At 42.4% G+C, this 13,136-nt stretch overlaps 1 protein-coding gene across 3 annotated transcripts in view; it reads left to right on the top strand.

Annotated features, from left to right (window-relative positions):
- Positions 1–12,689, top strand: part of SMAP2 (small ArfGAP2) — a 44,886-nt gene extending 32,197 nt beyond the window's left edge. For all 3 annotated transcript variants that reach the window (XM_046662698.1, XM_046662700.1, XM_046662699.1), the window contains exons 5-10: positions 2,222–2,308; positions 3,339–3,420; positions 4,437–4,546; positions 5,323–5,488; positions 5,907–6,223; positions 11,342–12,689. In XM_046662698.1, the coding sequence (XP_046518654.1) occupies positions 2,222–2,308; positions 3,339–3,420; positions 4,437–4,546; positions 5,323–5,488; positions 5,907–6,223; positions 11,342–11,467 (888 nt within the window). In that variant the 3' untranslated portion in view covers positions 11,468–12,689. The remainder of the gene's footprint in view (positions 1–2,221; positions 2,309–3,338; positions 3,421–4,436; positions 4,547–5,322; positions 5,489–5,906; positions 6,224–11,341) is intronic.
- The last annotated feature ends 447 nt before the right edge of the window (positions 12,690–13,136 follow it).

Here is a 13,136-nt window from a genome sequence, read left to right as displayed (position 1 = left end):
GGAAGTTATCCTAACTGGCCCAAGAAAGAATTAACCCAGTGTACAGCTACAGCTTGGATGGCATCATCAAAAAGCATTTGAAACCAAATCACACACATTTCCTTTTATTTGTAGAAAGCTGTGGCCTGTCTGCTTAGCTCTATTCCTTGTATCAGAAGGTATGAAATCAGATGAGGTCAGAAAAGGGTATCCGAGGCGATCCAGAGAGTGAGGGAGGAGGGAAGAGTTGCCACGTGAAGACAGTGTTCATTCATAATTGTGTCACTGGTGCACCGCACCCATGAAAACAGCCTGTTTCACTCACTGAGGAAGGAAATGTTTTCACTTAGGAAGGAAGTACTTCCTGTTTACCAAAAAGCTATTTCAAAAATATTTATTTGATGTATTTAGATTGTTTTTAATATTCTTGTGAAGACTTATATGCCAAGGACTAATATTTGCTAAGTGAAGACATTTAATATCAAATTGAAAAGAAACTGACTTTGTTAATTAAAGAGTATTCTTTTTTAATGGACAGATAAAACACTTTTCACTTCAAGAAATAAAGGATTCTGCATTAAAATGTTACACTGTGTATGAAACAGACATAGCTGCATGTGTTCTTTGTGATTAGAATATCATTTTAGAGATAATATGAAAATTAAAGTGGAGAATCCATGCCTACTCTTACCATCTTTACGAGTGATTATCATCTTGGTGTGTTCCCTCTTTTTTTCTACGTAGTTACTTTCTGGAGGCATAATTATAATGCAGTTATTCAGAATGTCTCCTGGGGGCCAGCCCAGTGGTATAGTGGTTAAGTTCACACACTCTGCTTCAGCAGCCCAGTGTTTGTGGGTTTGGATCCCAGGTGTGGACCTACACACCACTCATCAGACCATGCTGTGACGGTGTCCCACATACAAAATACAGGAAGGTTGACACAGATGTTAGCTCAGGGACAATCTTCCTCACCAAAGAAAGAAAGAAAGAAAGAATGTCTCCTGCTTTCATTCAACTTAACATATGATGTATTTTCTGTTATTTATGTTCCTTATATAGTTTCCATAATCTTTAATTGTTGCATCTCTCAGTGAGTAGCTAGGCCACAGTTTATTTTGTCATTCTCTTTCTGTGGCATAAAGGTGGTTGTTTAAGTTTTTGTTCAGCATAAATAATTGTGGGATGAGCTTCTTGGTGGATATAACCCTTTACATATTTTGGATTACTTTCTTAAAATATATTATGAGATAAGATATTATCTAGGTCAAAAGGTTTCAGTATTTGTCTCTTCATACTTTTGCCAATATGCTTTCTAGAAGGTGTACTGTTTTACGCTGTCTTCTCAGCGTATAAGAGTGCTGGTTTTACCTCATCCCTACCAACATTAGGTATTATTATTAAGATCTTTCTCCTCCTAAAATGCGCTTTAAATTTCGCTTTTTGATCATTAGCAAGGCTGCCCATTTTTTCATATATATGCTATACTTCCTTTTATATGCCTGTGTTCTTAAGTTCACTTTGGGGTTCTGTTTTGCATTTAGATATTTGATGTCAAAAATGTGACCAATAACATTATAATCAGTGAAAGTCTTATGAAACTGCCTCTGAAAGTAACAAAAACTGAGAGAGACTTTCTAATATTTTATTTTTGATGTGCTTTTTGGTTTTATACAGGCAACTCACTCAGATACCCTAAAAGGGATACTTTAATCCTTTTTCTCCTTTTTGCCTTATTTCCTTGATTTTTCCCCTAATCTTTAAGCTTGAAATTACAGTTTATTTTTTGATTTTTAAAAAGGAGATGAAGATGGAAAGAACTTATGGTTGAATTTATAAAATCACAAAGGATCTGCTGAGTAAGATGAACATGAACTTATTGACTGGTGTAGCAAGATGAGGGGGAACCCCTCAAAGAATGAGCAAGTTAAAGTTGGGTCAAAAAAAAGGCAGCAAACTGGGGAAACGTCAACCTCTGTAGATAGCCCAGACCGCACATTTCCAGAACAAGGAGGGCAGGTGCTTCAGACATTTGAAAGATGTCTCTTATGGCATTGAGGCTAATGTGGAAGAGGCCAGCTCTCATGCCCCACCCCAAGAAACCCTCAAGTTCATCAGACTCCTGCATCAAATTCAATAGGGACTTTTTGTGTCCTTTTTAGACATGTGGAATTATAATTTATCGAACTGTTAGTCACCCTGGGGCCTGTGTTTTTTGTCTTGTTTTATTAAATCATTATAGAAAGAAAAAGATGACAAGTGGAAAAGAGGGAATGAACCAGCTCCAGAGAAAAAAATGGAACCTGTTGTTTTTGAGAAAGTTAAAATGGTAAGTGGGCCAGGATTTGCACTGTGTGGATGGCCTCGAGTGTGTTGGTGTGTGTGGAGGGGAAGGGGTGTGGGGTTGATAGCGTACTGCAGCACGGCACCTGGGGCTCAAGGGGGAGGGAGGGTCCGCGTTTAGATGAGATCAGCTGCTGCCATTTGTGCTGCTTTCCCATCGCCTTCTTGCTGCCTAATCCGCTCTGTAACACTTCTCTTGGGGGCCACATGGGAGCTTGGGACCTGCATCTGCCCCATCTGAGCAAGAGGCACGCTCCATGCCAGAGTGCCAGGGCTGTGTGACACCTTCTGAGCAGATGCTACATTGTCCTTCTCTCGTTAGACTTTCTGTACCTCATCTTCCTGTTCCAGTTAAGAACAGTCCAGAAGCCAGGCCATACTAATCTATTTTAAACAATCCCTTCTTTGTATTCTTGCTCTATCATACTGAAGTAGACAGCTTTCTTTTTCCACAGGACACTCTGTGGCTGTAGTAGTAGATAGTCTAATATCAGAGCTTGGAATCTTGGGAGAGGAGACTTTTTGCTATTTGCTTAAGGAAGAGCCTTTTATCATCATTTTGAATCGTCCACAGATCGCAGTCATCAGTGATTTGGCAGAGTGAATTAGGTGGTCTTTACTGATCTCCCTTTTGGTATTAAAGGTTTTATAGTCACTGGGAGATTTGTTGGCTCTCGGCTCTTGTACCATCAGACACCTACCTTTAGTCTTGGCTTTTCCTGGGACCAAAAACTGCTACTTCTGTGGGATCCCCCGATCTGTGGTTGTCTCGGTTTCAGAAAGATCTGTCTCTTCAGAAAGCCAGACAGGCACAGATGATATCTTTGTTTTTCACTTTAGGTTTGATTTATGCCCTCGTGCCTCCTGACTTGATTCTTTCACCTGACGCTTCCTGAGTCTTGTCTCTGAATAACAGCAACCATGCCACTGGAATACCTGTGGCTTTACAATGGAGAGGGGGGAAAAGCCTTCAAAAACACCTGCTTATTTCTTTCTATAACATATTTTCACCTTAGCCACAGAAAAAAGAGGATCCACAGCTACCTCGGAAGAGCTCCCCGAAATCCACAGCACCTGTCATGGATTTGTTGGGCCTTGGTAAGAGTTAGAATTTTTCACTCCCGTAATCTTACAAATTTTGATGAATTCTCTGTGACCCTGGGAGGATAGGCAGAGACGAGAGTCTTCAGTTTGTGTCTTCGTCACTAAGATTGTTCTCTCTTGTTCTTCCTGTTGTTTTACATCTGAGCAGTTGTTCTCAGAAAGTGTTTATGGTGAGATTTTTCAGAGCGACAGTAAAATGTTGTGGTTAAGAACATGGCCTTTGGAGCCAGAGTCCCAGCTCTGCCACTTGTTATCTGTGTTACCCGGGGTAGCTTCCTCATTCTCTGAACATTGCTTTCCTAATCTGTGCAGTGAGGGTGATAAGAGTCTACTTCAGAGGTGTCGTTGGAAGGACGAAAGGAGATAATGCCTCTAAAACTCTTAGCCTCGTGCCTGCACTCATTAAACGTTAGCAAGTTTACTAAGCCAGCGCCTGTGAGCCCTGCCCCCGTCCTTCTCATTTTTCAGGTGAGACCTGTTTCTGAGATGGCCTATTACCTTGTGGTCATTTTCCCCCAAACCTTTGAAACCCTGAGCTAGTGATTCTGCCCCTGTCAGAAACAGAGTCTAGTCTGAACCTTTCACAGTACCGCTGGCTGTCCTTTGTTTCAGCCCATTTCCGCTGATTTAGGCTGTTGGCTACTTAGGCTTCTAATTTCTATACCTTTCATTTCTCTCTGAAAATGAATCCTATGCAGCTTTGCCCCTCAAATAGCCAGCAGGGAGCCAGCCAGCCCCCTTGCTGCGGGGCTGATGCAGCCTCCAGGCCTGGGCTGTTGCTGTCCTGGGCCTGATGGCTGGGCTACAGGCTTCTCCAGCGTGCTCTTGGGAATGTGGGGTGAGGCCTCCTTTTAGATGCCCCATCCAAGCTAGATGGTTCCAGAAAAGTCAAGATTTCCAGGTCCATGATGGAGCATGTGGGCCTTCCCTGTCTGCTTCATGTCCAGAATAGGAGGAAGGCATGGGCTTAATGAGCAGTGCTCCATTTTAACTTTGATCTCTCTTTCCAGATGCTCCTGTGTCCTGCTCCGCTGCAAATAGTAAGACCAGCAATACCCTAGAGAAGGATTTAGATCTTTTGGCCTCTGTTCCGTCCCCCTCTTCTTCGGTTTCCAGAAAGGTGAGTCTTGTGGGTTCCTTTAGAGGATTAGAGAGCATTCTGAAAAGGGTGATTTTGATAACCTAATCATGGACCCAAGTCATGCTTCCTTGGTAGAATTGGACTTTGATTTTCTTGATTCTTCCCTGAACACTGTGTCATCTCTGATACAGCCTAAGATTACTATTCACTCCATTTTGTTTCCTGCCCAAAAAGAGTGGGCTTCTGTTGAAGGGTGTGACAGATTATAAAGGCTGATACTTCGGGTCAGCTCTTCAGCCTGAGTTATTGCCAGTGAACTTGTAGCTATGAAAGACTTGAAACTTTTAATGGCTGCCATCTGTGGAATACCTGCAATGTACCAGGCATGGTGCTAGGTGATTTTGTATGTTTCATTTATAATTTAAAATATTCACCACAACCCTACAAAATGGATATTTAATAGGTGAAACATTAGTTCAGAAAAGTTATATGACTTAGCCTCTCATTATGCAACCAGTAAATGGCTGCTCTGGGATCTAAACTCAGTTCTCTCTGGCTGCATCATTTGTAGGTTGTTTTTATTTCTTTGTTTGTTTTTCGCCAAATCACGTTGTTTTGCCAAAGGACCAAGAATTGTACCAGAGCTTAACTATCAGGTGTTTTCAGATATTTGTATCGTGAAAATGTCAGGAAGCGATTCACTTGAGCCGTGAATCCTTACTGCGAATGTTAGAAGCCGCAGAAAGATGAGGGCGGTTCTTGCAGAGATCCCATGAGGACCATTCCAATTTGCCCTCTGCCCTCTTTGCCGTAAGGTTGTGGGTTCCATGCCAACTGCAGGGAGTGTTGGCTCTGTTCCTGAAAACCTGAACCTGTTTCCGGAGCCAGGGAGCAAATCAGAAGAAACGGGCAAGAAACAGCTTTCTAAAGACTCCATCCTTTCGCTGTATGGATCCCAGACGCCTCAAATGCCTGCCCAAGGTAGAGTTCATGGGGGTCCTGGCAATATGCCAGATAGAGATGCGAGGACTTACATGCAGGAATTATTTGTTAAAATGGGGGCACTTGCTTTGGGGGCCAGGATGTCATACTGCAGACAAGCCTGAACATGACATTTCTTGTGAAGCCACAAAATATCTGCAGATAGCTAGAACTCAGAGCCATACTTGGGGTCTGGTTTCACACCTCCGCAAAGTCTAAAGGGAAGTGGCTAGGCCAGCGGCCCCTTGATAAGCCACTGCAAGTCTTAGAGGAAATCTAACAGTTTTTCTGTGTAAAAGAGCATTCTAGGTTGAGTAGTCCTGAGAAATTCTAGCTAGAAAGGAGTAGCCAGTGGGAGTTTGGACTGATTTTGTGTGGTTTCCTCTCTAACAGAACTGTATGTGTGTTTTCTCGGCAGCAATGTTCATGGCTCCTGCTCAGATGGCATATCCCACAGCCTACCCCAGCTTCCCTGGGGTCACACCTCCGAACAGCATAATAGGGAGCATGATGCCCCCACCAGTAGGCATGGTACCGCAGCCTGGAGCCTCTGGGATGGTTGCCCCCATGGCCATGCCTGCAGGCTATATGGGTGGCATGCAGGCATCAATGATGGGTGTACCAAATGGGATGATGACCACTCAGCAGGCTGGCTACATGGCAGGCATGGCAGCTATGCCCCAGACTATGTATGGGGTTCAGCCAGCTCAGCAGCTGCAATGGAACCTTACTCAGGTAAGCTATCCCATTTTACTCAGGACGAGAGTTTTGGCACTTTTTCTTCCACCTTATGTCTGTCTCTTATCCTTTGAATCCTGAAAGTAAATGAGATAATGCCAGAGACATTCTTAGGTTTGCTTTTTTTCCCTAGAAGGTCTATCTAATGTCAGAATATCTGAGGAATTCTGGGTTCCTGTAGAATGAGAGTAACTGCCTAAATCTAAATTTCTCCACACATTCATCGAGACAAAAACAAAAACCTGTACAGATAAAATAGGAGTGCAGATAAAACCACCCATATGCAATCCATGACTATTGCATCTAGTAGACAATACTACAGACTTCAGATTACATGGCACCTAAATCCAGCAGAGTCAGCATCCCAGGGAGACTGTGAAAAGAGGAGAGGGAGCGGGAGGCTAGAAGTGACAGAACACAGATAAAATCACTCCCTAGAAAGTGAAGACCTACCCTGATTGGAGATATGCTAAGAGGTCTGAGACCTGGCAGGTTAGAACCAGTAACGGTTACTTGGAGAATCAAAAAAAAGGATTGAAATATATAGGATTGTAGGTGATAGCCTTGGAAAAGCATTGCTTCTAGGGGAAATGGGGTTGCATTAGAAGGAGAAGGTGTTATTTGGAGACCTGGTAGTAAAGGGAAAATAAATGAGAAGTGGAATAGAGAATCACAAAATCAGAAGATACACCCCCATCATTTCACTATACTAACAGAAGAGGGCGCTCTTGAACTAAGAAATCTAGTAAGCATCCCAAAACTCTCACACCTGCCTGTGTTATCACTGATTCAGAAAAATAAGGCACTACAAAGTAAACAGAAAGTGGCAGACAACACTCACACAACACTACTATGAGAAGAAAATAGAAAATGAAAATCAAAACATTTCAGGAAATGAAAATTCTCCACCAAAAAACAGTCGTGAAGCAGAAGAAAACTGTTACACAGTCCACCAATGTGAATTAAATGTGCTTTAACAAACAACTGCAGATAAGACAAAACAGCTTGAATCAGAAATTCAAAAACTTAGAACCAACATGGACAAAAAGCTGGAGATTGTGAAATGAAAGTTTGGTAAACTGAGGAAAGAAATTTTAAAAAGACACAATTATCTTAGAAATAAAGACTGAATTACAAGTTGGCCAAAGGAGAATAGAGTCAACTGAGATATATTTGGCATTGAAGAAAGGCATGAAACAGCTAAGAGAATGAAAACTGAATATAGAAAACAGTAAAAGGAATCAGAGAGAAAGTAAGATGGAAATTAGGCAAAGAAGGCCTAACACAATTATATTTGGAGACTCCCAATGAAGAAAAACAACATAGTGGAAGAGAATTAAACTATTTAAAACTCTAATACAAGAAAATCTCCTAGAAATAAAAGACTTTAATATAATATTGAAAGAAGCCACTGTGTATCTGTAAAAATTGACCCAAAATGGTCAACTCTAACATATCCCAGTAAACTTTTTGGACTTCATAGAACAAGGAAAATTCTCAGGGCACCAGCCCTCTCCTCATCTCTCCTCCCCCCAAATCTGTCATTTCCAAAGAAAAAACAACACTCAGGTTGACATCAGACTTCCTAACAACAACATACAAAAAGAGAACAATGGCAATAGTATTTTCAGGACACTCAGGTGCATGTGAGACGAGATTTCATAGTCAGCCAAGTTATCCTTTAGGTATCAAGGCTATAAAAGAAATCTTAAATATGCAGGAAATCAGAGAATATCATACGTACAAGCCTTTCCTGAGGCATCTACCTGAAGATAAGCTGCATCCATCTAAGGACTGGGGACATTTTGGCAAAAGGACTGATGGTGAGTGAATGTTTAATTGAGAATCTAAGACTAAAACAAAGGTAATGACAAGGGTGGAAGAATATATGTTGTATTCTGACAAACAACTAAAATACGATACAACTGAAAGTAATGGGAGGAGAAAGGAGAAGAAAAGGGGAAAGTAGAATAAATTGTTGCAGAGGAAATAGGTGGAAGTCAAAGGACGTAATAAGCTCACAAACCAAATGGTAGAAGCTTGGGAACGGAATAAATGAGATCAAAGACGGAAAGTATTAGTAAAGGTCATCACTAGAACAAAAATATGGAACTTCATGAATACCAAAGGAATTTTTTTACAACAAAATAGAAGACATATGAAGTACAGCAAATATAATAAAACAATAAAAATATAATATGATGGAATTGAGATCAAACATATCAGTCATAGCAATAAGCAACTCTTCCATTAAAAGAAAACGAAGTTCAAATTGGCTCACAAAGTAATGCCTGATTTTATACTAGATACAAAAAATACAGCTGAAACAAAGTGATTCAAAGTTGGAAAATAAAGAGATAGGCAGAGGAATACCAGACACATGGTGTGTGTGCACACCCACACGAGTGCATGCACGGGCAGTCTTTGTCAGGTTTACGTATCAAGGTTATAATTGCTTTATAAAAAATATTTTCGGGGCCAGCCCCGTGGCCGAGTGGTTAAGTTCATGCGCTTCACTGTGGTGGCCCAGGGTTCAGATCCTGGGTGCGGACATGGCACCGCTTGTCAGGCCACATTGAGGCAGCATCCCATATGCCACAACTAGAAGGACCTGCAACTAAGATATACAACTATGTACCACGGGGGATTTGGGGAGATAAAAAGCAGAAAAAACAAAAGATTGGCCACAGTTGTCAGCTCAGGTGCCGATCTTAAAAAAAAAAAAAATTTTCATGTTTTCCTTTTTCTGTGGTCTGGAACAATTTATGTAGTATTGATCTTTGGAGATTTGGTATAATTACCATATGAAATTGTATGGTCCTTTTGCTTTTTTCTATAGTAATTCTTTGGTAGCTTTCTCTGTGTCTTCTGTGGAAGTCAGTTTTGGAAAGCTCTGTTTACCTAGATTATCCAGTTTACCTAGGTTTTCAAATTCCTTTCTCAAAAGTTGTGCCAAGCAGGCTCATGATTTTTTAGTTTCCTGTTTCAGCGGTTGTTTTTCCCTTGTCATTTCTTTTTTTTGAAGATTAGCCTTGACATGACATCTGCTGCCAATCCTCCTCTTTTTGCTGAGGAAGACTGGCCCTGAGCTAACATCCATGCCCATCTTCCTCTACTTTATATGTGGGACGCCTATCACAGCATGGCTTGCCAATCAGTGCCATGTCCGCACCTGGGATCTGAACCAGCGAACCCCGGGCCACCGAAGCAGAATGTGCAAACTTAACCGCTGCGCCACCAGGCCGGCCCCTCCCTTGTCGTTTCTTATTTTGTATGTTTGTGCTCGCCTTTCCCCTCTCCGCTTTTTCATTTAAGTTAGCTAGTGGTCCATCTATTTTACTTATTTTTTTTAAAACAGCGTTTTGATTTATTTACTAGTTCTACATTTTTCTGTTTTCTACCTCAATTTCTGGGTTATCTTCACTCACTTTGATCTCCTTTTTCCAGCTTTCATACTTGGGATTTTAATTCACTTATTTTTATTCTTTCATGTTTATTTATATAAGTAATGAAGTGTTATAAAACTGATTGGAACATGTCAAAAGGCCACATGAGCCAACTCCTGCAGGCTCCCGCTGTCCAAATATGGGACAATTTGAAGATCAAAAAGAATGACACTAATGGATTATAGCACACTGAAGGAAAAAAATCCATGAGTCCACAGTGATATTTTTAAAAGATGGATGTGGAATAGAGGGAGGGAAAGCCTTCTTGACAGAAGAATGATGACTCATAATTGTAGAAAGAACAGGGTAGTCACACATTCTCAAAGAAGGACCCCTCAGATGACATTAATTATAATGAAAAAAACGTGATGGATAGTACTTTAGCCAAGTGATCAAACATAAAATTCCCAACAATGGGACAAATCAATATCATGTGCTTCCTGGTATCTTGTACTGAGAAGGACACACTATCTCTTACATAGAATTCTTGCCAAAAATATTTAACTTGGATCCAATCATGAGAAAACATGAGATAAATCCAAACTGAAGGATTTTCTGCAAAATAACTGGCCTGGATTCTTAAAACAATGTCAGGAAAAAAAGAAGATAGTGGTGGCGGAACTGTACCAGATTAAAGGGGACTAAGGAGATATGAAAATGACATGTATTTTAGGCTATTGTATTAATGTTAAGTTTCTTGAACATGTTAATTGTATTGTGGTTCTAGGAAACTGTTCTTTCTTAAGAGATGCCTCCTGATTAAGGGGTGAAATGTCACAAGATCTGTAATTTTCAATGCTCATCAAAAATTTTTTTAAAGTTTATAAAATATGGCAAAATGTTAACAATTGGTGAATTTAAGGAAGGGTTATATAAGTTTCATTGTACTATTTTTTCAACTTTTCTGTAAGCTTGAAATTTTCTTTAAAAGTTGGTAGAAATAAAATAGACCTTCTCCTAAAGAAAAAGAACTTATACGGAAAGTATACCAGGCTTGGGAAAATTTAAGGCCTTTTTCTGTGATAAATTGTTTATTCTGTTCACTGCCAGAGGCCAGTCTTTCAATCTAATTCATAAAGAGGCCCCAGCCCCCACCCAGGCCTTGTTCCACTAACTTTTCTCCCAGGAGCTTCCCTTCTTACACACTGAAGCCCCATTGGTCTTTTTTTTGCCTGCCTTTGTTCGCTCTGAGCAGCTCAGTTTCTTTCTCTTGCTTTTTGTCCTGCTTGAGCGTGCATAAGCACTTTCACTCAGGCTGACAGTAATAACTCTCTGTGGGAGATGACGGGAGCGCTGGTCTGGGAGCTTCTCTTTATACTCAGGGTTGGCTACAGCAAGTTAGCGATAGGCCCTGCTATTTAGGCTGAGAGACTGGCAAGGAAAAAGATAATAACTTCTCCTGCTGCTTTTACGTTGACTAGTCCAGGATTCCTTCCTTCCCTCCCAGAGCATTGGTCTCCGTCAACATCTTCTTTCTGGAAAGTCCTTCCTTTCTGTGCTCTGGTGTCCTTGAAGTGATCTAGCCGGGTTCAGCGCTGTCATATACCACAGTGGTTTCCCTTTGTCTCATTCTCCTCTCCCCACAGCCGGAAGGACTCCTACCCTGCCTTTTGCACGAACTGGCTGCATGCCCACAGCCTGGCCTCAAAGTCTCCTCTCTCCCTTTCAGATGACCCAGCAGATGGCCGGGATGAACTTCTGTGGAGCCAATGGCATGCTGAGCTATGGACAGTCGATGAACGGCGGGAACGGACAGGCAGCAAACCAGACTCTCAGCCCTCAGATGTGGAAATAAAAACAGGACACCCGTATGGCTGCCACTCCTCAGCTCCCTCTCTCCCCGGTTTTCCTCTTTCCCCAACTCCCCCAGCCCCATCCCCTTTTCCTACCTATCTCTGTTTGGTTTAGAAATTGCTCAATCCGTCACTTGGGGTTCGGCACTCCGCCCAGCCCAGCCACTTGCCGAACACGCACACCTCTCTGTTGCTTTATGTTGTACATGTCCCCCAGCCGTCCTGACCTCCTCCCCAGCCTCAGCCCCAGTCTTCTCCTGGCACCAGCACCTTAGAAATTGTTGGCAGAAGGCACTTAAACTGCGGGAGAAATGTGCACACCTTTGAGTACCTTTCCCACAAGGTTAAACCTCCTGTCAGACTCTCAGAAAGGTCTGTAGGTGTTTTGTTTTAGGCAAAGAGGGGAGGGTTTGGAGGTACTTCTATAAGCTATTTCTACATATTTAAATTATTGGTTGAAGAGGGAGGCATCATGCTCGCATGATTTATGGGAATGAAGAAAGTTCTGAAATCAAATTAAATTCTCCATGGGTATCAGATCAGGTTGGCCCTACCCCTGGGGTGAGGCAACCTCCTCCTATGAGGATGAGCAAAAATACTACTCTGCTTTGCCCCGAATTGTTTTCTGGATCCTGAGGCTTCAGGACTTGCTGCTTCGGTCAGCCTTGTTAGCACCAAAGACTTTATGAAGGTCCCACACGCCCTTTCCCCACCTCTGTCCTGCCTCCAGTAGGATCTGGCCCCGAGGCTGGAGGACCAGCCCCTCCAGTGGGAATGCAGACCTTAACGAGTGTCCTGCTTGTGCATATATGTGTGGATTCCGCCCTCTCTCTCTCCCCATCTGCTCTGGGTGTTTTTGTTTTTGTTTCTTAGTTTTAGGTTTGCAACAGAGAGGAGTTAATTTATCAACAGCCTAAAAACTTTTGTCAGTTCTTCTTATAGTCAAAAAAATTGCAGTCTCATCGATGGTTCTCTCGTTTCCCCTCTCCCAGGCTGCCGATCACTCTTTCATGCCTGTGTGTCCCGGCTGCTCTGCTTCCCCACCTATTCCAGGTGTGTGAGGGAGCGCGCCTGGCCACCTTTCCTCTCAGTCATTGTTCACCCCACTGGAAAATTAAAACAAGACAACTTTGCTTAAAAGATTTCCCCTGTGGGAACCACAGTTCCTGGTTGCCTTTCTCCCGTGTGTGTGTCAGTTCCTGAATAAACATTGCAGGGAAGGACTGTTTGCTTGATTTACTGTGTGTCACTCTTGGAGGAGGGTGATTTACACCAGTTGTTCTGCTTTCCAGGGGCAGTTCCCTCCCTTTCTGTATTTAAAAAAATTCCATCCTGGGCCTACCCAAGGGCCAGGCCCATGCTCCGGCAGTCCAAAAGGGGGCCTTTCTCCAGGGGTGTCTAGAGTTGTGAGCTGATGGACCGTGGAGATCTGCACGTGCTAGAGTCTCAGAAGATGGAAACTTGAAGCACGCCCCCCAATAGATGGAGAAGCGGAGACAGCCCCCTTCCTCCCTTCCTTTGAGTTCACCTTTAAATGCTTCCAGATGTAAGTGAGAGGATTGCACAGTGCCTAAGAAAGTGAGCTCTGGATCAGGCTGCCAGTATTCATATCCCTTCTTACTTTGTGACCTGGGCAAGCTCCCACACCCCCAGGTGTCAGTGTAAAATTGG

This window comes from Equus quagga, chromosome 5 (genome assembly GCF_021613505.1).
Source record: "Equus quagga isolate Etosha38 chromosome 5, UCLA_HA_Equagga_1.0, whole genome shotgun sequence".
NCBI lineage: Eukaryota > Metazoa > Chordata > Mammalia > Perissodactyla > Equidae > Equus > Equus quagga.
The sequence above is the reverse complement of the archived record's forward strand: the minus strand, read 5'-3'. Positions and strand labels throughout refer to the sequence as shown.